This window comes from Cherax quadricarinatus, chromosome 7 (assembly GCF_038502225.1).
Source record: "Cherax quadricarinatus isolate ZL_2023a chromosome 7, ASM3850222v1, whole genome shotgun sequence".
Classification (NCBI taxonomy): Eukaryota; Metazoa; Arthropoda; class Malacostraca; order Decapoda; family Parastacidae; genus Cherax; species Cherax quadricarinatus.
The window spans coordinates 1,591,562-1,618,275 of NC_091298.1; the positions used below are offsets into that span (position 1 = coordinate 1,591,562).

At 37.9% G+C, this 26,714-nt stretch overlaps 1 protein-coding gene across 50 annotated transcripts in view; it reads right to left on the bottom strand.

Moving 5' to 3' along the window:
• The window catches only part of trol (terribly reduced optic lobes), a 960,590-nt gene that overhangs the window by 723,453 nt on the left and 210,423 nt on the right, over positions 1-26,714 (bottom strand). For 41 of the 50 annotated variants that reach the window (XM_070082142.1, XM_070082175.1, XM_070082132.1 and 38 more), the window contains 3 exons: positions 20,610-20,738; positions 12,315-12,428; positions 3,457-3,723 (listed from right to left, as the gene is read on the bottom strand). The exons of 1 other annotated variant lie outside the window; for it this stretch is intronic. In XM_070082142.1, the coding sequence (XP_069938243.1) occupies positions 3,457-3,723; positions 12,315-12,428; positions 20,610-20,738 (510 nt within the window). The remainder of the gene's footprint in view (positions 1-3,456; positions 3,724-12,314; positions 12,429-20,609; positions 20,739-26,714) is intronic. 8 more of the 50 variants (XM_070082128.1, XM_070082127.1, XM_070082126.1 and 5 more) reach the window with 8 other exon arrangements.

Sequence of the window (26,714 nt, forward strand, 5' to 3'; positions counted from 1 at the left end):
TTCTATGAGTGCAGTCTGGAAAAGAGTGAGGAAATTGAGTGGTAAATACTCTCCTGACCCGGCTCCTGTTCTACGGGTCGCTGGTGTTGATGTAGCAAACCCTCTCGACGTTGCCATTGAACTTGGCACACATCTGGTCGGTATTTCCCGAGGGCTCCATCTATGCCCCTCGTTTCTTTCCTCAAAGTCTGCCTTAGAGTTAGTACCCTTGGACTTTTCTTCTCCCAGAGAAGAACAGTATAATGTGCCTTTTACACTTCAAGAACTGGAGGCAACACTCTCAGCTTGCCGATCATCGGCAGCTGGGCCTGACGACATTCATATTCGTATGTTACAACATTTACATCAGTCAGCCCTTGTAGTCCTCTTACACCTCTTCAATCTTATTTGGGCACAAGGAGTTCTTCCCCAGCTGTGGAAATCTGCCATTGTTCTCCCTTTCCGCAAACCGGGTACTACAGGACATGATGCCTCCCACTATCGTCCCATCGTTCTTACTAGTGCAGTTTGCAAAGTGATGGAACGTCTCGTGAATCGACATTTAATGTGGTATTTAGAGACACACAACAGTCTCTCCGCTAGTCAATATGGCTTTCGTAAGGGCCGTTCTACCATAGACCCCTTACTACGCTTGGATACATATGTTCGTAATGCCTTTGCGAATAATCACTCAGTTATTGCCATTTTTTGACCTTGAGAAGGCATATGACACAACTTGGAGGTATAATATTTTGGCTCAGGCCCACTCCTTAGGCCTCCGAGGCAATCTACCATCCTTCCCTAAGAACTTTTTAACTGACAGACATTTCCGTGTTCGAGTCAATAATGTTCTTTCCTCGGACTTCGTCCAAGCTGAAGGTGTCCCTCAGGGATGTGTTCTAAGCACAACACTTTCTTCTTGCTATAAATGATTTGGCCTCTGTTCTTCCACCCAATATTTGGTCATCACTCTATGTTGATGACTTCGCTATTGCTTGTGCAGGCGCTGACTGTCATCTCATTGCAGTTTCTCTCCAGCATGCGGTCGACCGTGTTTCCACTTGGGCCACCATGCATGGGTTTAAATTTTCCAGTACCCAAACTCACCAAATTACTTTCACTAGACGCTCTGTCATCTCCAATCATCCTTTGTATCTCTATGGCTCCCGTATCCCCGAACGTGATACAGTCAGGTTTCTAGGCCTTCTCTTTGACCGTAGGTTATCCTGGAAACCTCACATTACCTCTCTGAAGGCCGGCTAAACCTTCTTAAAACCCTTGCTCATCTTTCCTGGGGAGCTGATCGTCGAACTCTGCTTCGCCTACATTCAGCCCTCATTTTATCAAAACTTGATTATGGTGACCAGATTTATTCAGCGGCCTCTTCTGCTACTCTCTCTAGCCTTAACCCCATCCATCACCAAGGATTACGTTTGTGCCTTGGTGCTTTTCGCTCTTCCCCTGTTGAGAGCCTCTATGCAGAAGCGAATGTTCCATCCTTGTCTGATCGCCGTGATGCCCATTGCCTTCGCTACTATGTACGCTCTCATGATCTCCACAATCCTTCCATTTATAGAATGGTCACCGATATTAGTAGACATTCTTTATTCGTTCGCCGCCCGTTTGCTCCGTCCCTTTTCTCTTCACCTACATTCACTCTTGTCTTCCTTTCAGTTACCACCTTTATATGTTCATGTAGCATCCTTCTTTTCCCTACCCCCCTGGGAAGTTCCAGCTGTTCGGGTCTGTTCTTTCTCACTCCCTAGCTCGAAAGCTCAACTGCCTACGGTGGCTTCCCGCTCTCTTTTTCTTGATCACTTCCACTCCCATTCTCATGCCATCGCTGTGTACACAGATGGCTCTAAGTCTTCAGACGGCGTCGGATTCGCAGCAGTGTTTCCGGACAGCGTCGTGCGGGGGCATTTACTATCTTCGGCTAGCATTTTTACTGCTGAATTGTATGCCATTCTTGCAGCACTTATTCGTATCGCATCTATGCCTGTGTCATCATTTGTGGTAGTCTCAGACTCCCTTAGTGCTCTACAGGCTATACAAAAATTTGATATATCTCACCCCCTAGTTCTCCGTATCCAACTTTGGCTACGCCGTATCTCTACCAAGCATAAAGATATTATTTTTTGTTGGGTCCCTGGTCATGTCAACGTACAGGGCAATGAACAGGCAGACACTGCTGTGCGGTCAGCAGTACATGACCTACCAATTTCCTACAGAGGTGTTCCATTTCTGGACTATTTTGCTGCAATAGCTACCCACCTTCACACTCGTTGGCAACAACGTTGGTCAACTCTGCTTGGTAACAAACTTCATTCTATTAAACCGAGCATAGGTTATTGGCCGTCTTCTTGTCAACAGTGCCGTGGTTGGGAGACCACTCTCTTCCGCCTTCGCATTGGCCACACTCGTCTTACTCACGGGTATCTCATGGAGAGGCACCCTGTTCCTCTCTTTGAGCAGTGTCAAGTTCCAGTATCGATTAGCCACATTCTGTTAGACTGCCCTCTCTATCAACGAGCACGCAGAATTTACCTCCAACGCCATCTTCGTTCTACTACTCTCTCTTTACCTTCCCTTCTTGCAGATGGACCCTCCTTTAATCCTGACTCTCTCATTGACTTCTTGACAACCACTGATTTACTCCACAAACTCTGATGATACTTTTCGCACTCCCCTCAGCCCTTTCTAGCTCAGTCTCTTGCTGCCCTTTACCCTTTCACCATCCACTGCCCCGCTGTTATCCGTAACCTATTACTCATCCACCTCCCTTTTGCCACCTGATGCCCTCGCTTCCTTCCTGCCCTGCAGCGCTGTATAGCTCTTGTGGCTTAGCGCTTCTTTTTGATTATAATAATAATTTCATCACTGTCTCAATTAATATGCAAATTACTGTACATTAGGCTTAAACCATAACCTACAAAATGCTAATGAAAACTGGAAAATGTTTAGGGCCACTTTGACCCATTATTAAATCACAATTTAGTGACAGTACCTAATACCAGCCAATAATTTTTAAAATATTAATATCACACACACACACACACAAATGACATAGTAGAGGCAGGAACTACACATGGTTTTGAGACGAGGCATGATTAAAGCTCATGGAGAAGGGAGAGAGAGGACCTAGTAGCGATCAGTGAAGAGGCAGGGCCAGGAGCTAGGACTCGACCCCTGCAACCTCAACTAGGTGAGTACATGCATGCACACACACACACAGTATATGAAGTATAGTATAGTACTTCACAAGTTAAATAAGAATCTTAAGTAACTCTGTGTCTGAAAAAGAAATATTTTATCCATTTTAGTATTAGAATCAATGCCAGAAAATCCATAACAGCCAGTAGAAAAATTAAGCACTTTGTTAATCCTGATGAACAGCAATTTCCAACAATAGCCAAAGCAAAGTTAAAATACAGCTTTTCCACCCAAATGTGAGAATACATTTTTGTGCTGTATTACCGGTGGTATCGCACTTTAAATGATCTTCATCCTCTCCTTCTGGGCACTCTCGCACCCCATCACAGAAGCATGCATAAGTTTTTGCATCACGACATATGTTGGGGCCTTGCTGGTCAGAACCACATATGGGATGTGCTGTGGAAGGTGTTGTGGGAGGCACTGTGGGAGGTGCTGTGGGAGGTGCTGTGGGAGGTGCTGTGGGAGGTGCTGTGGGACGTGCTGTGGGACGTGCTGTGGGACGTGCTGTGGGACGTGCTGTGGGACGTGCTGGAGAACAGAGTCATTCATTTTCTTAATAAAGTATGGTATTGTGCTTATATATGAGAGGCACATAAATGAAACCACTGAAATACAAACATTTGAATAAGAATACAATACAACTCTGTTTAAATACCATTAGTATTTACTTTCCTCTATTTACCATATCCTTTCCCATTCTGAATATACCAATTACATTAATCTCATTTCTTTCAAATTTCACCATTTACATTATGTGGCCATGCCTAAATTTTTTTATTCCCATCTTAACTATTTTATTTATCCAAATATCAAATACTGTATAGGTAAGGTTTTGAAGAAATGCCTAAACTGATCACAAACTGACAGAAAAAATAAGGTATTTATTCTATTTATTATCCTAGATTAAACAGAACCATTAAATGTCTGGTCTTGGAGCAAGATGTTGATATACTGTAACACACTATTGTAAAGTCTAAAAGAACTACTTAAAAGATATTGAAAACATTTGTTTGGAGTAAGTCACAAGAGATTCTTGCCCAAATAACCATAACATATTTAGGGAGGAAAAACAAAAAAGATCTTGGAGACCCATTTGGTCAAACAGCTGAAAAAATAATAATGGTAAATACAGTTTTAAATCAGTTCTTTAGGAGTCAACATAACTATAAATATATCAGGAAAGAAAGTATAAAAAGATCACATCAGTATAAAACAGTTGGTAGCTGTTATATTAAAGGTTGACAGCATATACAGATGTAAACTTCATTGTCCAACAAACTGCAGAGCAAGCTTCCAGAATGTATTTTTTACCCAGACCAAAGAAAAATATTCTAGCAAATTGACTGCAACCCCAAGTTTCATGCATTAAGGTTATACTATCTGAGAAGATAATCATTTATACAGAACTACAAACATTTCATTTTCTTGTCTTACCCATGACAGTGATAACAGTTTCACATACAATAACACATGCTTAACTGCAACACCATCTTTGCTTGATCATAAAAATGAACTGTATTATTATATTTACTCTCCTTACATTTACAGAGGATGTAACACAGCTCACTTTACTGTACATATAACTGATTTAATTTTGTTTACAAATGCCTAAGGAAAATATTCAAAACCAGATAAACAAATTTACAAAACATTTTTACTGTACCAATAGGTATATTTTATTTCATATGGTACAAAAAGGTTTAAGAGATGCATTGTTGATATAAAGATGGCATATATAGTACATGAGATGTGAGAGATAAATGTCTAGTACATATTGGTACATGTTTGTCACTGATTATAATACGAAAATCTCGTCCAGCTCTTACTGTACTATATTTTAATCTGTCACTAATGTAGAGAATTTATGTTCGGATGCATCTCCCTCAATGTACAGTGGACCCCCAGATATCAGCCGGTGCAGAAATTGGCCAATTTAGAAATTGAGCACTTTTTTCAGCGAAATTTCCCCCTGGATATCGGGCATTTGTTCAGAAATCATTGGTATGAGACGCGTCCACCCACCAGCGACGCGTTTCCTCACTCGTATCACACTCAGTCTCTCTCATTGGGTTAGGAATACTCCGCATGTTCATCCATTGTTTTTGGTGCTTGTTTATTGATTGCAACTGTGAAATAAGCCACCATGGGGAAGTGGAACAGAATTCTTCCTCCGTAAGCCATGCGTGTCGTAAGAAGCGACTAAAATGCCGAGAGCAAGGGGCTAGTAACCTCTTCTCCTGTATATATTACTAAATATAAAAGAAGAAACTTTTGTTTTTCCTTTTGGGCCACCCTGCCTCGGTGGGATACGGCCGGTATGTTGAAAGAAAGGGGCCAAAGAAAGCTCAGAAAGGCCAGAATGTGTCCTCGACAAGGATTTTGAAGGGTTTGAGGCTACCCTGATGACCCTATGCCTGTTGTGGAATGTATTGTGTCTTTGGGGAAGTCCATGGGGTTGGATGTGAGTGGTGAGGATGCGGAAGAGTTGGTGGAGGACCATAGGAAAGAGCTAACCACTGAAGAGCTGCAACACCTTCAACTGGAACAGCAACAGACTGCAGCTGAGAATATTGCTTCAGAGGAAGAGAGTGGGAAGAATGTGCCTTCTTCAGTTATTAAGGACATTTGTACAAAGTGGAGTGAGGTGCAAAGTTTTGTGGAGAATTATCACTCCGACAAAACTGTTGCAAGCTGTGTCTGCAATGTGTTCAATGACAATGTCTTGTCCCATTTTAGGCAAATTTTACAGAGATGCCAGAAACAGGCCTCTCTGGACAGATTTTTTGTGCTACAGGGGTGCAGTGACTCAAGCTGGTCCTTGTGGCAGTAAAAGACAAAGAAGGGAAGTAACCCCACAGAGGGCTTTGATACCTGAAGTCCTTATGGAGGGGGGATTCCCCTTCCAAACAATAAACTCTCCTCCCTCTCCCCTCCTCGTCTTCTTCCATATGCCAACCAAAGTCTTCAATAAAGATATGTAAACCAAAGTCTTCAATAAAGATATGTAAACCAAAGTCTTCAATAAAGATATGTAATGTTCATTTATTATTAAAATTACTGCTTTATATTTCTTTTTCATTGTTTTCTGTATGTAAAACTATAGGTATTCTTTAAAAAATGCATTTTTTGTTAATATTTTTGGGTGTCTGGAATGGATTAACTGGATTTACATTATTTCTCATGGGAAATATTAATTCGGTGTTCGGCCATTTAGAATTTTGGCTAACCTTCTGGAATGGATTACGGCCGATAACTGGGGGTCCACTGTATTTAGTATAAGAAATACCAAGAAATACTTTACTCAAACAATGTAAATAAAGTATATAAATTAATAATTGGTTTCCTATACACTATACTTAATCTAATATAAGTCAAGGATTATGAACAGTGTTATGCTTTTTCCTTCACATCATGTCTCAAAAAATGTATACACTTTACAAAAAGAGAGAAGACTGTGCTTGTAAGAGTAATAAAAAAAAATACGCACACATGTAGTGTGACCTAGCATGTAGCAAGGGATCAACTGCTCTGACTTGGACTATACAATGTGACACATTCATATGTCGTGTACTACACCCATATAACCAAAAATTGTCAAATAAACATATTACATGTATCTTTAAGGTACATTCAAGAAACTATCAATGCCAAAATTAAAAATTTTCAAGAACTAGTAGCATAATTAGTAAGATTAATGATACATAACCTCCACTTGTTAAGCACACAATATCTAGAGTTCTATACATATACTGTATTACAATCCACTATAAATTTCCATGATTTCTTGCATCATCAAAAATGGTTGATTCCACTATATATGGACAGAAATCAAATAAAAGGGAGACTCATGAAGAGTATGGATATATTTAGCTTTAAAAATAATTTGGTGTTTCCCATGAAAGATTAATAAAGAAAATGCAAAATATCACCAGAATAAAAGTCAAACTACGTATATTTTTACAAAAAAGTTGTGATTATTCTGTCTGAGACAGAGAAAAGTGATAAATGGAAAAATGTCCTGATAGAAAAAAGTTATCAGTTGGGTCCCACATGTATCAGTTGCTGTCCCAACAATGCTTCTATTTTACACAGATCATTTGCCAGAAGGAATAAAAAACCATATGAGCACATTTGTATATGAAGCAAAAATCTTGTACAAAATACGTAATATAGATATTGACCTATACAAGGAGACTTACAAAAGTAAAATATGTGAAGTGATAACTGAAATTTTATGAGGAAAAATATTATAGTGTAAATGAGGAAAGTGACAATAAGTCACAAGAGGAATAAAAATTGTGCCAGATAATATGGAATGTGATAGAGGGACTTGCAAGTAATCAAATAGAAGATTGTCACCAGAGGATCACAAATGAAATAATATATCCATATGCTATATCAGCAAACTTTATAACAAAGGAATGGTGAAAAAAAGAACTGTTTATGACGTACTCCAGACCAATATTAGAACATGTGGGAGTAATGTGGCATTTAAATCATAGGGAACAAAGATATAATGGAAAAAGTCTTGAGACATGCTACAAATTGCTCCCCATGTTGCAAAGGACGAGCCAGTAAGGAAGACTGTAAACATTCAAAATGTTCATACTGACTGATAACATGAAAACTGATATAGAAGCATTTTTGGCTCCATTAACAGGGAGAACATAAGGTCACACTAGAAAGTACTTTATTTGGAAGAGGATAAAAGAGGAGGTAGTAAATGTTACAATTGCTAGAATATTTCAGAAATTATATGACTAACTAAACAATGAAGACATGGCACCACAAGCATAACTCTAGTCCTTTACCTACAAAGAGGTAATTACTGCCATATATACAGCAGTATTTTTCATAGTTAAGAGTGGCAAGATTGCTGAAATGGGATTCAAGAAGTAGTAAAAACTAAACATTAAAATATTTAAGAAATGAGATGACAAACTCAACACTGAAGACAAAACACTATGAGCATACTTTTACCCTTTTAACACTATTGGTAAAAACTACTCCCTCAGGATCTGTAAGATTGGTATCCTCAACAATGCCAATTCATGTGCCCTTTTATATTTTAATGCCTTTTATCCTCTGCTAGATTCCCAGATACAGTAGGACCCCTGTATCTGCAGTTTTGGTATCCGCAGCAGGTCCTTGGAACATATCCCCCCATGGATACGGGGGCCATACTGTACTCGACTCAGTTAAGGTGTTGTTCCATTATCTACAAGTTTAACTTCTAGATCCATTCGCTGCTCCCAAAACTGTAGCTCTCATATGTTTACATGTTTATTAGACAACCTAGTTGCATGTTGACTAACCCAAAATAGCACAAAATGTTCAAATATTGTGTCTGGGTACTAGAGCCACAGGGGTCTGGGATGCATCTTCACCCTTTTCCCACTCAAATGAAAACTCAACTTCTATGAATTCCCTATCTGCAAACTTTTCATAGATACTGAGGGAGTAGAGTCTTGAAAATATGAAGGCTTATTTGAGCAACTTTATATCTGGAATGATGCCACTGATGAAGAAAGCAACAAACATATAGCCATGGTTTTACAGTATTTACTCACATGGCTTACACTCCTCCTCATCTGTGTTATCCATACAATCCAGGAACCCATCACACTTCTTTTCTTCAGGAATACACCGAATGTAATCACACAAAAATGTGCTAGGAGCGCAACCTGTGCAAATCACACCAGCAAGATTCACTGGGTTGTTATACCAATACAGACATGGTAACTAACATGGATGCAGAAAAAACACTCAAGAAGTACACTATTCCAAATATGTCACACACCTTTTAGGTCTGGAACTATAGAGTACAGTATATGCAGAGTATAAAAAGCTCTTTAGAAACTGGCACATGTAAAACTGGAATTCAAGAAACGGATGCTTTTCAAGGATTGTTTAATACACATGCACTCACCTTCTTACTGCAATATTTAAAGACAATATCTTAAATTCATATAGCAGTCTTGGCACCACTATACTCTGGTACATTCCTCCATTTGCCTCCATAAACTTTTTTTCCCACAGATGCCCCAGCACAAAACATCACATCTTTTTTTCCCCCCTCCTCCATTCTATGGTTCTTTTTATCTTTCCTAGAGCCATCCAAATTTTTATATAAATTTACTTCTTTCACATTTCCACCCTCTTATCCAATATCCAATACTTACTGCATAAATTATTCTTGTTACTCTCCTCACCTTGCCCTTTCCCATGTTCACTTTCAATTTTGTTCTTTTACATACACCCCGAAATATCTCAACCAAGGTTTGCAATTTCCCCAGAATCTCCCCCCAAAAAACTGTAATTGGCAAAGAATAGCTGTGACACTCCAAGTTATATTAGATTTATTTTCTTTCAATTCCACACCCAAGACTGGATTAAGGGGTGGGCCAGCCAAGTATCTGCCCAGGGCACTGACTTACATGGGACACAAAAACCAAGATAGCCAGAAATTATTATTATTATAATCAAAAAGAAGCACTAAACCACAAGGGCTAGATAGCCAGAAAATAAAAGAACCTTTAAAATACACTACTAATAATTTCATGTGTGATAAATTACAATGCTATAGTGTATTTAGTGCATGAAAATATAATAAGAGGTATACTTTTCATCTTTACTAGGCCTAACAGACAATTAGTTTCATCTGCCTCCACTATAGAACTGCTGAGCGAACGTTTTAAAGAAAACTGATACCAATCTGGAAGGGTGCCAAAATATAAGCCTACCTGGAATGCCCAAATTTTTCAGTTTCTCCCTGCCAACACCACTCCTAATACTGAAGCATTCACTTCTTTTACAACCCCATCTATGAATACTGAATATTTAACAAACATGGTAATATCACATATTCCTGTTTTAGGACTATGTACTTTTACTGAAAAAAAAAACTTTTCCTACGAACACTAAACTGAGCTTCACTTTCTCAATAAAAACTCTTTACTGCTTTTAGTAGCCAATTACCTATTTGCAGTGACATGTATTCACAAGCAGTGAGGTAAACACTGCTTACCCTATAAAAATTCTTCCCTTTAAAATTAAAATAACTCTCTCTTTAGTTAACATATTATTATATAACAGAATCTCACATTGTGCTTCTTCAAGTCACATTTATTAAAGCTACTGAAATTTTGTTCCAGTGTGGGATATTTCCGCACGTAAGCCGTGCTCACCGTTTTAATGTAAACACTAACCCATGTGGTTAGTGTAACACTTAAAAAACCATACACTCTCATGTTTATCACTCCCCATTTTTCAAACTTTTCATCCCCCATCTCATCTCTGGATATTAAATAGGCACCAAAAAGCAATACCAGTGATCCTGAAGGGCCCAAGAAGGCATTTAAGTTCAAAACTATGCCTGTGTTGAACAAATTAAAGACAGCAGATATGATTAAAGATGGCACACATGTATAAGAGACAGCACATGCCTTTGGTGTTAGAAAATCAACAATTTGTTCAAATCAACAAAATGAGATAAAGATTAGAACTTATGCAATGAGTAACCCAGATTGTAGAATGCTGAAAAGGATGTCACAGAGCTAAAGCATAGCAAAATAAGACGGAAAAGTTAATGAATGTGTTGAGTGAGCAGAAAGCAAAGAAAGGTGCTCCACTTGTGCCCTTAAGATCAAGGAGAAAGCCCTATTATACTATAAAACAGTGTATGAGCAGTAAGTGTGAAAAAAGTGCTTGTTTATTTCTGGATGGTTTAGCAGATGTAAACACTTGGTGGCATATCAAATCTAGTAGGGAAAATGCATCTGCTAACCACACTGCCACAAGAAATTTCCCTGCAGAACCAGATGTCTACCTCAGCCCAAGAACCACAGATATCTACCTCACCCCAAGAACCGCAGCCATCTACTTCACCCCAAAAACCACAGTCATCCACCTCAGTCCAAAAACTACAGCCATCTACCTTAACCCAAGAACCACAGCCATCTACCTCAACCCAAGAACCACAGCCATCTACCTCAACCCAAGAACCACAGCCATCTACCTCAGCCCAAGAACCACAGCCATCCACCTCAACCCAAGAACCACAGCCATCTACCTCAGCCCATGAACCACTGCCATTCACCTCAACCCAAGAACCACAGACATCCACCTCAACCCAAGAACCACTGCCATCCACCTCAACCCAAGAACCACAGACATCCACCTCAACCCAAGAACCACAGACATCCACCTCAACCCAAGAACCACAGACATCCACCTCAACCCAAGAACCACAGACATCCACCTCAACCTAAGAACCACAGACATCCACCTCAACCCAAGAACTACAGACATCCACCTCAACCCAAGAACCACAGACATCCACCTCAACCTAAGAACCACAGACATCCACCTCAACCCAAGAACCACAGACATCTACCTCAACCCAAGAACCACAGACATCCACCTCAACCCAAGAACCACAGACATCCACCTCAACCCAAGAACCAAAGACATCCACCTCAACACCTCAACCTAAAAACCACTGCCATCCATCTCAACTTAAGAACCACAGACATCCAGTAGGGCCATACCAACTCTTTCCACACATGCACCAACAACATTCAAATATGCCATTGGGTGCCATTCTAGGTTTCAGCTCAAATGTTGGGGGTCATCTACCACCTCATCAGACCTGGGATAAAAAAGTTGGTTCTTGCAGGTCTACACAGTACATCATGGGTAACAGTCCACACAGTACAACATGGGTAACAGTGTCCCAGTAGGATATGTACACGAGCAGATTTTGTTGCAATGGACACCTGTACCAGCAAACAGGGTGTGGAACTAGCAGGACAATGTTATATTTGCTCCAAATATATTATAAGTCAATGATACTAGCAACAGAATTTAATCATGGGTAGTAAGTTAAAAGCTTGACTTGATCAGGTAATCCTAGCTTAAATATACATAGTGTGCTTTTTACATCTTCATAACACCTGTGTGCCCTCAACAGACTCAAAAGCAAATGTTTGTCTTTTGTGTGCACAAAACTTTAATAAAAACTAACTTATTTACTTACTTATTATTCTAATTAACTTGATTATTTTCAATTATTTTTGATGAAACACTTATGAAGATTATTGTGGCAATACTGTACTCACTTGTATCACATCCCATCTCATCTGCTCCATCCTGACAGTCTTGGTTCCCATCACACTTCTTGCTATTGGATACACACCGGGTGACGTCACACAAAAACTCCTCGGCATTGCAATCTGGGCACATAACACCAGCAAAAACTCATTGCGCTGTGTCACCAACACAGACACAGACACCACAGACAATACTCTCAGGAAGTACGTATACAACCCAAACTAGAACTGATACACATTCACATACCCTGAAATTTTGATTCATCAGGGATTACCTCCAGACAAATTACCACACTAAATACAGACAGACGGACATTACCACAGCTCCACAAGACAGTGATAGAGATCTCTTAACATTGCTATACCAACACAACACAAAGGCAGACTATAAACTCAGTAATTATAAAGAAGAACACATACTGGAACACATGCAGAGTCAAATACCCTGAAAGTTCCAGACATCTCGGATACCTCCTAAAAAGTTATTAATGCATCTTGAGATATGAACAGCAAAACATCTCTATTAATCAAGCCCATGGCTTGATTAATAGAGATGTTTTACAAGATGGGTTTAGAAAATGTTGAGCTTGATATGTGTAAATTTTAACAGTAATTTCACATGTGTATATATGGTAGGGCCCCACTTATACGGCAGGTTAGGTTCCAGGTTACCGCCGTAAAGCAGGAATTGGTGTAGAGCGGAACACCCTTTTCTTCCACTTATAAATGCATATAAATACTAGATAACAAGTTTACACTAACATATATTAAGTCAGCATTAAAAAACAATAAAAAAGTAAAATACACATACAGTACATTCATTACTTACCTTACAATACTGTATTTGTAGTCTTAATCTAGGGTGAGATGAGCAGTATTTATTGTAAGAAATCAAGTGTGGTATGTATGGTAGCCAGCCAGGCTACCATACCAGGCCACCCCACCCACACATAGCATGTATTCTATGACATTTAAGTGTCCCAGAGCGATAAAATGCATATACAGTGGACCCTCGACCAACGATGGCATCGTATAACGTTAAATCCGACTAGCGATACATTTTAACGCAAAAATTTTGCCTCGACTAGCGCTAAAAAACTCAACCAACTCGATTCGTTCCGTTCGAGACGCATCCACGTGTGGCCTGAGCGCGCCTCACTTGTCCCATGGGTGCCAGTGTTTACAAGCCAGCCACCGTGGTCGCATCCAAACATACAATCAGAACATTTCATATTATCACAGTGTTTTTAGCGATTGCACCTGCAAAATAAGTCACCATGCACCCCAAGAAAGCTTCTAGTGCCAACCCTGTGATAAAAAGGGCGAGAATTAGCATGGAAATTAAGAAAGATTTTGAAGGGTGTGGGGCTAACCCTGAGACGCCTATGCCAGTTGTGGAATCCATTGTGCCTACTTCAAAGATTAAGGAAATGTGTGCAAAGTGGGTTGAACTGCAAACCTTTATGGATGAAAATCACCCTAACACAGCTATTGCAAGCCGTGCTGGTGACTATTATAATGACCATGTTATGGCCCATTTTAGACAAATCTTAAAGGAACAGGAGGTACAGAGCTCTATGGACAGATATGTTGTGCAACAGAGGTCCAGTGATTCTCAAGCTGGTCCTAGTGGCATTAAAAGAAGAAGGGAAGTAACCCCGGAAAAGAACTTTACTCCTCAAGTGTCAGGAACGGATTAATTTGATTTCCATTATTTCTTATGGGGAAAATTAACTCAACTAACGATAATTCCAACTAACGATGAGCTCTCAGGAACGGATTAATATCGTTGGTCGAAGGTCCACTGTACAGTTCACTTATTACTTACCTTAAACTATTTGTAGTCTTAATGTAGGGTCAGAGGTGAGTAAACAAGATAAAACAAATATATAAGAGAGAGAGAGACAGAGAGACAGAGAGACAGAGAGACAGAGAGACAGAGAGAGAGAGAGAGAGAGAGAGAGAGAGAGAGAGAGAGAGAGAGTGTACGAGTACATGAGAGGGGACACTCGCAGAGTTATGTAAACAAACCAGGCATACAGAAGTTTGTAAACAAACCAGGCAAACATGTCTGGTTTGTGTACAAGTTGTCTCTACATTGATACAGTAGAATAAATAAAGAGGAACACTCCCATTCTCATGTAACACCATTTTTAGAAAAAATGACACTCTGAGTGAAGGCATACAAAAGGAATAATTTTCTACAGTTACCCCCAGTAACACATTTTCTCTGATGTGGACTAGAGAAAAAAGTTATTCTTGCCGTCACTCGTACAAGTCATCTGGCTACCACATCTCATATTTATGTTAATTTATTCTACTGTGGGGTGTATTTATCATGTTTATGTGTTACATATCGTGTTTATTATATAATTTTGTAAAAAATCATAGATGGATTAATGAAAATGTGAATATTAACGTAATATTCGTAATATTAATTCTGCTAATCCATAAAATCATTTTGTTTCTCAATATTAACCAAACCTGCCAAAACATCTGCTAATTAGTCTTATCATGTAACCTCCTGGCTTTTAATTCTGCCATTCCATAAAATATTACCACCTGCACCATTACTTGCAAGTTAGATTTTGTACTAAGTTTACATAAGATTTATTAAGTTCAAATAAGATTGTAAAACAGCTAACCACTGTTCCAGGTTTAGCTTTAAGTATAATTACTATGTATTATTATCTTAACTAGATTTAATTAGTTACTATGTATTAGGATTAGTTTGCCCGAAATGCCTCGGCATGATAGTGGCTATCTTTGTACTTAGTAAATCAAAATTGTAATTACACATTGTAACCTTTACAAAGAAATAAACTTTATTTATTTATTTAATGAGACTCGGTGATTATTATTATTGTTATTATTATTATTATTATTACTACTAATATGGGATCTTGAGACATAAGACACTTACTGATTTTAATGTGTACCTGTACGCCAGCACAGTGTGTAAGTTTATTTAGGTACAGGTATACATAAGTATAATTATCAGAGTATACATAAAATATGCTGGGAACAATGGGCTAGTAGCCCCTTTTCCTGTAATGATTACTAAAAAGAATAAGAAGAAAATTGTCAAAGTGAGATGTCTGAATGTGCATGGATGTTGTGCAAATGATAAGAAAGAGATGATTATGGATGTTATGAATGAGAAGAAGCTGGATGTCCTGGCTTTAAGTGAAACAAAGCTGAAGGGGGTAGGAGAGTTTCAGTGGAAACAAATAAATGGGATTAGGTCAGGGGTTTCAAATAAAGTTAGAGCTAAAGAAGGAGTAGCAATAATGTTGAAGGATAAGCTATGGCAGGAAAAGAGGGAGTATAAATGTATTAATTCAAGGATTATGTGGAGCAAAATAAAGGCTGGATGTGAACAGTGGGTTATAGTAAGCATATATGCACCTGGAGAAAAGAGAGGTGTAGAGGAGAGAGATTTTGGGAAATGTTGAGTGAATGCATGGGGAGTTTTGAATCAAGTGAACCAAGTGTGAGAGTACTCATGGTTGGGGATTTCAATGCTAAAGTGGGTAAAAATGTTGTGGAGGGAGTAGTAGGTAAATTTGGGGTGCCAGGGGTAAATGAAAATGGTTTAGTAATAAGTAATACATATTTTATGAAAAAAAGGATAAATAAATATACAAGGTATGATATAGCACATAATGAAAGTAGTTTGTTAGATTATGTAGTGGTGGATAAAAGGTTGATGGGTAGGCTCCAGGATGAACATGTTTAAAGAGGGGCAACTGATATATCGGATCATTATTTAGTTGTAGCTACAGTTAGAGTAAGAGGTAGATGGGACAAGAGGAAAATGGATCAAAGTAGAATGACATGGAGAGCGTATAAATCTGTAGGGGAAGGAAGGCAGGGTAGGGGTCATCCTCAAAAAGGTTGGAGGGAGGGGGTAAAGGAGGTTTTGTGGGCGAGGGGCTTGGACTTCCAGCAAGCATGCGTGAGCGTGTTAGATAGGAGTGAATGGAGACGAATGGTATTTGGGACCTGACGAGCTGTTGGAGTGTGAGCAGGGTAATATTTAATGAAGGGAGTAAGGGAAACCGGTTATTTTTACATAGGGAGACTTGAGTTTTGGAAATGGGAGGTACAATGCCTGCACTTTAAAGGAGGGGTTTTGGATATTGGCAGTTTGGAGGGATATGTTGTGTATCTTTATATGTATATGCTTCTAAGCTTTTGTATTCCGAGCACCTCTGCAAAAACAGTGATTATATATATATATAATATGAAATAACTTCTAAAAACACTTGAAATTTTGGAGTTTCCAGACATAATGGAGAGATGTGGTGCTTACGGAGCTCACAGAGAATATAAACAAACCGGGTGGGGTGCGGTGACCATATTATAAAGTCAGGTGGGGAGAGCCGTACAGCAAGTTTTGGTCATAATTTGAAATGTCCGTATTAGCGGAATGCCATAAAGCAAAATGCCGAAAAGTAGGGCCATACTGCATTTTATATTTGCAGTCCTTTAGCCACAACAGCATGCATTTAGGAATAGTAAGTCATCTCTGACAAATATCAAAGACATAAAAGATAGACAGAGATCAGACAAGAAACAGAGAGAGAGAAAGGCTCTAATGAACTGCACATTGTATTTTGTAAGGTCTTTTATACTTTGCCACACAGAGGTCTATTTTGGAAATTGAAGAAACAGGCTGGAATAACAAGAAAGGTACAATGAAAGATACAAGGATGCAGGACCTGAACAGTTTACAGGAATCGCTAGTGAAGTTCAGCAAAAGTAAAAATAAGGTAATGAAAATGGGAGAAAGAAGCAAACAATACCATATGAAAAAATACCTAAGAATAACCATTTCCCCCATCAAAGTATACACAAATAAATATCTGTAGTGCATACCAAAGCTTTGAATAAAACAGTGGTGCAGTATTTAAAAACCTTAGAACACATTCAAAAAAGCTTATTTTTCTTATACATTAGACCAATTCTTGTGTATGTGTCACCAGTGTGGTGCCCTCTAGCCAAACACTAGACAAATCTCAAGATGCACAGATCACATCCAGAATTAAGCCAGAGTTTAGGGAAATAAACTGATGAGACAATGAAAGGACTAAGCCTTGTGTCTCTGGACAAAAAGGAAGGATGTGACTACAACATATAAAATATCACAAAGCACTGACAATATAGACAATGAAAAGATTTTACCAGATAAGTGTTTTGAACATAAAAACATGGATGGAAACTGCACACTCATATGACTTACAAAAAAAAAAAAATATTAAACGATGTGTTGAAGCAGAATGATTTGGACATTGAGAAATGCAAGCAAACAACATACAGGGTTCAAAAGTGGATCTAATACATTTTATAAAAACTACCTGAAAGTTTAGAGACATTACCAAAAGCTAGGGCTCACTGCCCAAAAATTAAAATAGGTAATTATATTTTCATACATAAGCACAAAAATATTCATGGACAACAGATGAACAACATAGAATATTTGAAAATTTACATTAATTAACAAGAACATTTATTAATACAGTACTATACTTAAGTACATATAAACACACACTAGCAATGACATCACAAAAAATACTAAGAAAAGTTTTATAAAACCAGTACATATTGAATACAAATAACAGCTATTAGACATGTAACATGGATAAAATGTATTAATGAATAAAAATAACCTTCAAAATAAACAATTATTTTTACTTTTACAAAACTTATATAACAAAAAAATATTGTCACAAAAGTTTAATTTCTTTAAATCACATCTTAAGTCCATTCAAAATATATATGAATAAATAAATAAATTTACCTTAGTGTACCTGACTACGTGTATCCCTACTGAAAAAGGGATAATATAAGTTTAATGTCAGAGTGTAAATTCTGAAGCATAAGAACACATACAACAGCCATAAGCTGACACTCTGACAATGCTAGTGACAGCTCAAGAGTGGTAAATGGAACACTATGTTGTTCATCTATACAAGAGATGAAGTCTAAAGCATTAGATTTCCAGATGGATTCAGACTGAAGAAAGTCAGGAGACAAATGTGGACCATGAAAGGCTTGAGCAAAGTGATATTCTATAGCATTAGCCATTAATTCTGCTCCTGCACTGTTGAAAAACTGTGAACCTATTCAGGTATCTGCACACCAATTTTCATACCTTTTTCCATACTTATAGAAATGGTGGCATTAAAAATTTGAAATATAAGCCCGGCAACAACGTGCCTGGCTGGTCTCAGGACATGCCAAGTATGTGCTCTTGCTTATTTGAAATCCAAACAGAGGGCAGTAGTACAATTATACTCCACACATTACACTTAGAGTTGGATGGCCTTAGTATGATATGCTGAGCATTAGGGTATGTAATTATGAAAATGCTTACCCAGGGTTCATGGTATAATACCTCTAGCAGCCAAAGTAAGAGTTGCAACAAATATATATAATAACTTATCAAAGGAGGCAGCATATGTGATTAAAGAAAACAGAAGTGTAACATGTAAAACAAGGGTCCAGGATATGTCTGAGGACATTAATAGGTTTGTCATGACCAGTTGGTGCTTTTGTTAGGCTGTCTCCTTGATTATCATCATTAACACACACACACTGAAAGTACTGTAATCCATCCTGATTGGTATGGAAAATGATTCTAGGGTCAACTACTGTCAAGATTACTTGCTAATTATATAATCACACAGAACTTCAGAAGCTTCATTGGACTGAAGTGTAAAAAATATGAGTGGATGTGTTGACATACAACCCAGAGACAACTGAACCCATTGTGGAGACTTCTTATCATTATAGGGAAAAGGAGGTCAGGAAGTATCAGGTACAGAATCTGAAATAGCAGTAGTTGTCTTGATTGCAGAGTGAGAGAAATACTATCAGGTATTTTTTTCCCTACCTTTACAGGTAGGGGAAAAAAAGAGCAGTGATCAGAGACACTGCAGAGGAATCATTAATGAACTCATAAAGCAATAAGTACCTCCAACTCCCCATTCCTCCACCCATCATGATGTCCATCAAAGGAAGGCTTACACATTTACTAAAGCAGCCCCAAGGTTAATAGGGGGGTATATGCAACTGACCAACTCAGAATTTGGTAGCAGAAAAAGGAATGAAATGGTTCACTCTCTGATGCTCACATGACCCTAGCCAAATACACTGTCCAACAGCAAGTGGGAATCAGCACCAAACCTCCAATTTGACCTCTATCCCCTCATCAAAGAATGTCACCCACTCGAGGGCTGCAGCTCCATGGGCAGGTTCAATCTCCAGGCAACCAGACACAAGGAATTTACAGGTCATCATCCGTGGTTAACACATGGAGCAATGCTTAGTTTATCCTTCTTACATTATGGTCATCCCAAGGATGCAGAAGCCCACTCAGCATGACAACAATAACAAAGACTATAATCCCTCTACAATGTACATAAAGGAACTGCCCTCAGGAGGACTACGTATTATAGAAAAGAAAAATAGAAATTTAAAAAATCAAAATTTATCATAGTTAGTCATGCTATTTACAATGATATTCAATGCAATGTTATTCTTATACTCAAAGCAGGCATAACAAGAGCATTATAAAAATATTAGGCCTACTGTATTATAAAGGAAAATTTTGAAAATGTTCAATAATCATTTAAAATGTAAAGATACTGCTGTGCAGCCAATGAAACTTTTAAGAATTAACATACTCTTAATTATCTGCAGGAAAAATACACACTAGTAATCTGAATACAATACAGCCTCTCCCCACTTAACGACTGAGTTCCATTCCTAGGATCACATTGGTAAACGAATTTGTCGTTAAGTGAAGAGTATATTGTAATGGTAGTGGGCTTGGGTCAACCATCTTTCATATTGTTTTAATGTCACCTTTACACCATTTATAACATTTCTGGTATATTTTTAAATGTTTATACAGTAGTGTACTGTATAATGTAATAAGCAGAATAGAGAAAATCAGCTCTAATATACATTATTTAGGTATGCATACTGGTCAGAGAGCCTGTCATAAGTCTGAGTCATTGGTAAACGAGTACGTCACTATGTGAGGAGAGGCTGTACTGAATTTTAAATATGGACTAAATTAACATAAATCTGTTGCTAGCAGAATATTACAAATTATGCTACTAAGGAAAATATATATTTTAGTGTACTTAGCTCATTATATTGTTAGCTGTGGTATCTGTTGACATAATGAGCCATGATATATCAATAAAATGTAAATTTCATGAATGAAGTGTGTAATGGTTGTAAATGAGTATGAAGAGATATATGACATACAAGGTAGCCTGAGAAACCTACCACAGCCTTCTTCATCATCTCCATTTGGACAGTCTTGTTTACCATCACAGCGTTGTACTTCACAAATGACAGAGTTATCCTCACAAGTAAACTGGTCATCGCCACGGCAACCATCCTGGTCAGGTGATTCTGCAGTCATGCAAGTATTATCATGCAAGTATTATCATGCAAGTCAACTATGAAATACTAAGAGTAGCACAAATCAAGAGAAAATCCAAGTTAACCTTACACATTTATTGACTAATCTGACTTGATTTAAGAAACAAGTACACTGGGAGACATCTTGCTTTCACATTAATCCCTGACTCTCTCATGTACCACAATGATTTATATACATTATCTTGGTTTAGAAAGACACGTAAGCAAACACTATGACATTTATTAGAAAACGTTTCAGTCCTGGGACCTTGATCAAGTGATCAAGGTCCCAGGACCGAAACGTTTTCTAATAAATATGTCATAGTGTTTGCTTATGTGTCTTTCTAAACCAACTTGTCGGTATTTATTACCAAGGTTTATACCATACATTATCTTAACACTGGACTTTTCCTATGGGGCTACATATAAATAATTCTATCAGTACTGTGGTTGGCTAACTTCTCCGTTTATCATACTGAAGACTTTTTTCTGGCATTAATAATTTCCTCTATATACTGTACTTTTTATTGTTTACCCTTATAAGTTAATTTTCAAATCCTGCATTATCTACATAATTTATAAATTGCTTTTAAAATCTCTATAACCCATTTCACATTAACAGCAAACTTAGACATGAAAATATCTCACTTGACTTGTGCTACCCTCAAGCATAATTAAGCAGCATACTACAAATGATATCAAATACAGAATATTGTTATTCTATGTAATTACTCCTGTTAATGTACTAGCTTTTTATATATATTAATATTTTTGATAACAGCAAGCTAAGAAATTACAGTCATATAATACTAGGATATTTCTTTTTCATACTTTATATTAAAAGCAAAAGGAAATAACTTCACAGCCTTCAAATATACCTTATGCATGCAGTTATGTAAAATTAAATATACAAGAGTAATAAAAATTCAACATGCAACTGCAAAATAATGTTTTACTGTAAGAAAATAAAATAAATTTATTTCAGAAATTTCAAAGATAATAAATATGAACACATGAAAACAAGTGTAACTATGTATACAGAATACTTTATTAATAAAGGATAACACAGGTAAAGCCCCCAAAAATAAAAGCATATTTAAGATCACAAGAACAGCAAGTTTTATAAATTATAGTGTCTTAAAAACCATTCCAATCTTAAATTTGTTAGTAAAAAGTTGAAATACAGAAGAAGTGGAAAATGCCTACAAAGCAACATTACATCCATCACAAGAAGTAGACCAATAACAACAACAACAACAGCAATAATAGCTTAAACAAAATTACAAACCTAATTAGATGAAAATTTCTTGCCTCCATCTTACACAGTGATATGGGATTACCCCTAATATAAAAAATAATTTCCTGTTTTAAAAAATCTTGATGTACAGTACTTAAGACATGAAAAACTACAACTAAAGCACAGCTCTTAAAATTCTAGGCATATATACTACACTGATTTTTCTAACTCTCAAAATGTTCCACCATATTTAAATTATTTATAATAGTTTTTCTCAAGTGTATGCTTGAGTAAAGCCTTAATATAATGCACTAATAGGAAAATTGTTCAAGTGTCCATTAAATCAGAATAATGTCACAAGTAGAAAAAAAAAAGACCTTAGGTACTCTACAGTATACTATACCTACTACAATATTATACACAAAATTTACAGTGGATTTTCCCTTTATTTTAAAAGTCCATCATATCAAGGTCTTGTCATATTGAGAGTTTACTATATACAAATGATTAACAAAATACTGTTAAGAAAATAGAAAACAGAAAACATGAAATGAATCATCAATACAGTAGACCTAAAAGAAAATTTTCATGAGGTTAAGTTAAGTTAAAGGTTTTTTCACTTTTTTGGTAACTAATATAAGTTTGTATGGCATATATATGTACAGATTTACTAAATAAAAGCATAATGCCAGCAAGTGGCACAGATACTTAATACATTCAAGTATTAATTGGTACAACATCTGATAAGCTTTCTTGTGGGTGAAATGTTGTACCAGTGAAGACTTCATCACATTAAGTATCTATTTACTACCAGAAGTTAATGGAAACTGCTCTGAATAAATAAGTATGTAACATAATCCGACATCACTTGAGCACATCTCAGACCAATACATTTTTTTTTTTCAACACATCAGCCATCTCCCACTGAGGCAGGATGACCCAAAAAAGAATACCTGGAGTATACCTGGAGAGGGTTTCAAGGGTCAACACCCCCACAGCCTGGTCTGAGACCACTTTCACCATCATTCAATATTTTCACCATCATAAACACAATCACTGTCTTTCCAGAGGCATGCAGATATGACAGTTCAGATGTCACTAACAACAAATATGCCAAACTCCTCTTCTAAAGTGCAGGCACTGTACTCCAAATTTCCAGGACTCGAGTCTGGCAAACTGGTTTCCCTGAATCCCTTCACAAAATATTACCCTGCTCACACTCCAACAGCTTGTCATGTCACAAAAACCATTCTTCTCCATTCACACCTAACACGCTCACACATGCTTGCTGGAAGTCCAAGCGCCTCGCCCACAAAACCTCCTTTACCCCCTCCCTCCAACCTTTACGAGGACGATCCCAAACCCTCCTTCCTTCCCCTACAGATTTACTCGCTCTCCAAGTCATTCTACTTTGATCCATTCTCTCTAAATGACCAAACCACCTCAACAACCCCTCTTTAGCCCTCTGGCTAATACTTTTAGTAACTCCACACCACTTAATTCCACACTCCGATTTCTCTGCATAATATTTACACCACACACATTACCCTTAGACAGGACATTTCCACTGCGACCAACCACCTCCTTGCTGCAGCCTTTACAACCCAAGCTTCACACCCATATAAGTGTGTTGTTATCACTATACTTTCATACATTCCCTTCTTTGCCTCCATAGATAATGTTTTATGTCTCCACAGATACCTCAACACACCACTCATCTTTTTTCCTTCATCAATTCCATGGTTAACCTCATCCCTCATAAACCCATCCACTGACAAGTCAACTCCCAAATATCTGAAAATATCTGAAAACATTCACTTCTTCCATACTACTCCTTTCCAATGTGATATCCTATTTTTCTTTATCTAAATTGTTTGATACCCTCATCACCTTATTCTTATCTATGTAATATATATAATATATAAAATATATAATTATATTTAATATATACATATAATTCATCTTCTTTCAACAGACTGGCCATATCCCACCCAAGCAGGGTGGCCCAAAAAGAAAAAGCAATAGTTTCTCTTTTTAACTTTAGTAATGTATACAGGAGAAGAGGAATTTTAGTCACCTCTTACGACACACATGGCTTACGGAGGAAGAATTCTGTTCCACTTTCCCATTTTTTTTTTTTAACAAGTCGGCCATCTCCCACCGAGGCAGGGTGACCCAAAAAGAAAGAAAATCCCCAAAAAGAAAATACTTTCATCATTCAACACTTTTACTTCACTCACACATTATCACTGTTTTTGCAGAGGTGCTCAGAACACAACAGTTTAGAAGCATATACGTATAAAGATACACAACATATCCCTCCAAACTGCCAATATCCCTAACCCCTCCTTCACTAAATATTACCCTGCTCACACTCCAACAGCTCGTCAAGTCCCAAATACCATTCGTCTCCATTCACTCCTATCGAACACGCTCACACACGCCTGCTGGAAGTCCAAGCCCCTTGCCCACAAAACCTCTCTTACCCCTTCCTTCCAACCTTTTCGAGGATGACCCCTACCACACCTTCCTTTGTGGGATGGAGATGGGGTGACACAGAGTGAGTCAAATTCGGCGGGTTGACGGCACCGGTGCGCCGCCTGTAGGTAGGGCGGAGAAACGCAAGTGTAAACAAAGAGCGTGAGGCGGAGAAACGCGAGTATAAACAAAGAGAGCGTGAGGCCGACGGAACACATATTATCTCCCTAATACGTAAGTTAATAGTCACGTATTCTGCCGGGGAAGGCAATGCACACCCACTGTAGATTTCCGTCCACACTGTGCCAGTCAACGATCCATCAGGGCTAGGGAGGTACAACGTGTACTCACAACGTCAGGTTGTGCATCCTGATTTGTGTGTTTTGTCTCTTTGCAGCTAGGAGCATTCATTATGTTGTACCTGCATAAAGGATTACCAACACACACCCGAATGTCTCTTTGACATTTATATGCTCTCCATGTTATTTGATCCATTCTCTCTAAATGACCAAACCTCAACAACCCCTCTTCAGCCCTCTCACTAATACTTTTATTAACTCCACACCTTGTCCTAATTTCCACACTCCGAATTTTCTGCATAATATTTACACCACACATTGCCCTTAGACAGGACATCTCCACTGCCTCCAACTGCCTCCTCGCTGCTGCATTCACAACCATATAAGAGTGTTGGTACTACTATACTTTCATACAGTCCCTTCTTTGCCTCCATAGATAATGTTTTTTGACTCCACATATACCTCAATGCACCACTCGCCTTTTTTCCCCTCATCAATTCTATGATTAACCTCATCCTTCATAAATCCATCCGCCGACAGGTCAACTCCCAAATATCTGAAAACATTCACTTCTTCCATACTCCTCCCCAATTTGATATCCAATTTTTCTTTATCTAAATCATTTGATATCCTCATCACCTTACTCTTTTCTATTCACTTTCAACTTTCTACCTTTACATATATAATGTACTATATCTTCTCTCTTCTTTCAACAAATTGGCCATATCCCACCAAGGCAGGGTAGCCCAAAAGGAAAAACAAAAGTTTCTCTTTTTAACATTAGTGATGTATACAGGAGAAGGGATTACTAGCCCCTTGCTCCTATATAATGTATATAATTATATATAATATATATAACATTTGTCAACATTTGTGAATGGATTCAGGGAAACTGGTTAGCTGGACTTGAGTCCTGGAGGTTAGAAGTGCAGTGCCTGCACTCCGAAGAAGGGGTGGGGATATGTGCAGTTTGGAGAGCCATGTGAACTGTAACATCAGCACACCTCTGGCAAGACAGTAATAGTGTGAGTGATGGTGAAAGTGTTTCCTTTTAAGGAAATATGATCAACATTTCTACCCAATACCAGCATCTGAAATTAAAACAATCCATACTACAATAAACACTGGCATCTGAAGCATAACACTGGACACACTGGCCAACATGTAGAGGGAGCTCAATCATCAATTAGATGTGTTACAGGCCACCAGAGGTGCACATGTTCAGGCTGCATAGATTAGACAACTGTGAAGCTGTATAAAACCTATTAGTTCTACTCTTATATGCAGAAAAACTACATTTTCATATTTGTTACCATTTTGGTGAAAAAAAGCAAGAAACCAGAAAAGGCCTCAGTGAACAACACTGTACGATGAACATAAGACAGGGCACCAACATAGAGAATATTAGCCACTGGGTAAACAGACAACTTGAATTAACAAAAATATTTTCTATTTTGTTCAGATACAATAAAGTATGTGCTGGGAGAAAGGGGATAGTAACCCCTTCTCCTGTATCAATTATTAAATTTAAAAAGAAAAACTTTCGTTTTTTTTTTAGGTCACCCTGCCTCAAAGGGATACAGCCAGTTCATTGAAAAACACAATACATTACATTTCAATAAAACAGCACTGTATATACAGCACTGTATATACCACCTTGCAACACATCAAACTATTTTAATTTAATTTTCTTCGACCTATCTACCTACCCTACTGGAGCTTACCTTTCAGAAAGATTTTACTAATATCTTCTTAATATGTCTTATATTGCTCTTGCCTAAACTACACATTAACATAATCAATATACAAAGTATTACCAGTACACTTTTTATTGGAGAATGGAACATTTTAATAAACACTCATTACAAACACTTACATTCCTATGTACTTTCTCTGCTATGATTCTACAACAGTAAGTTGATCAGCATCTACAGTCAAAAAATCATTGCTAAG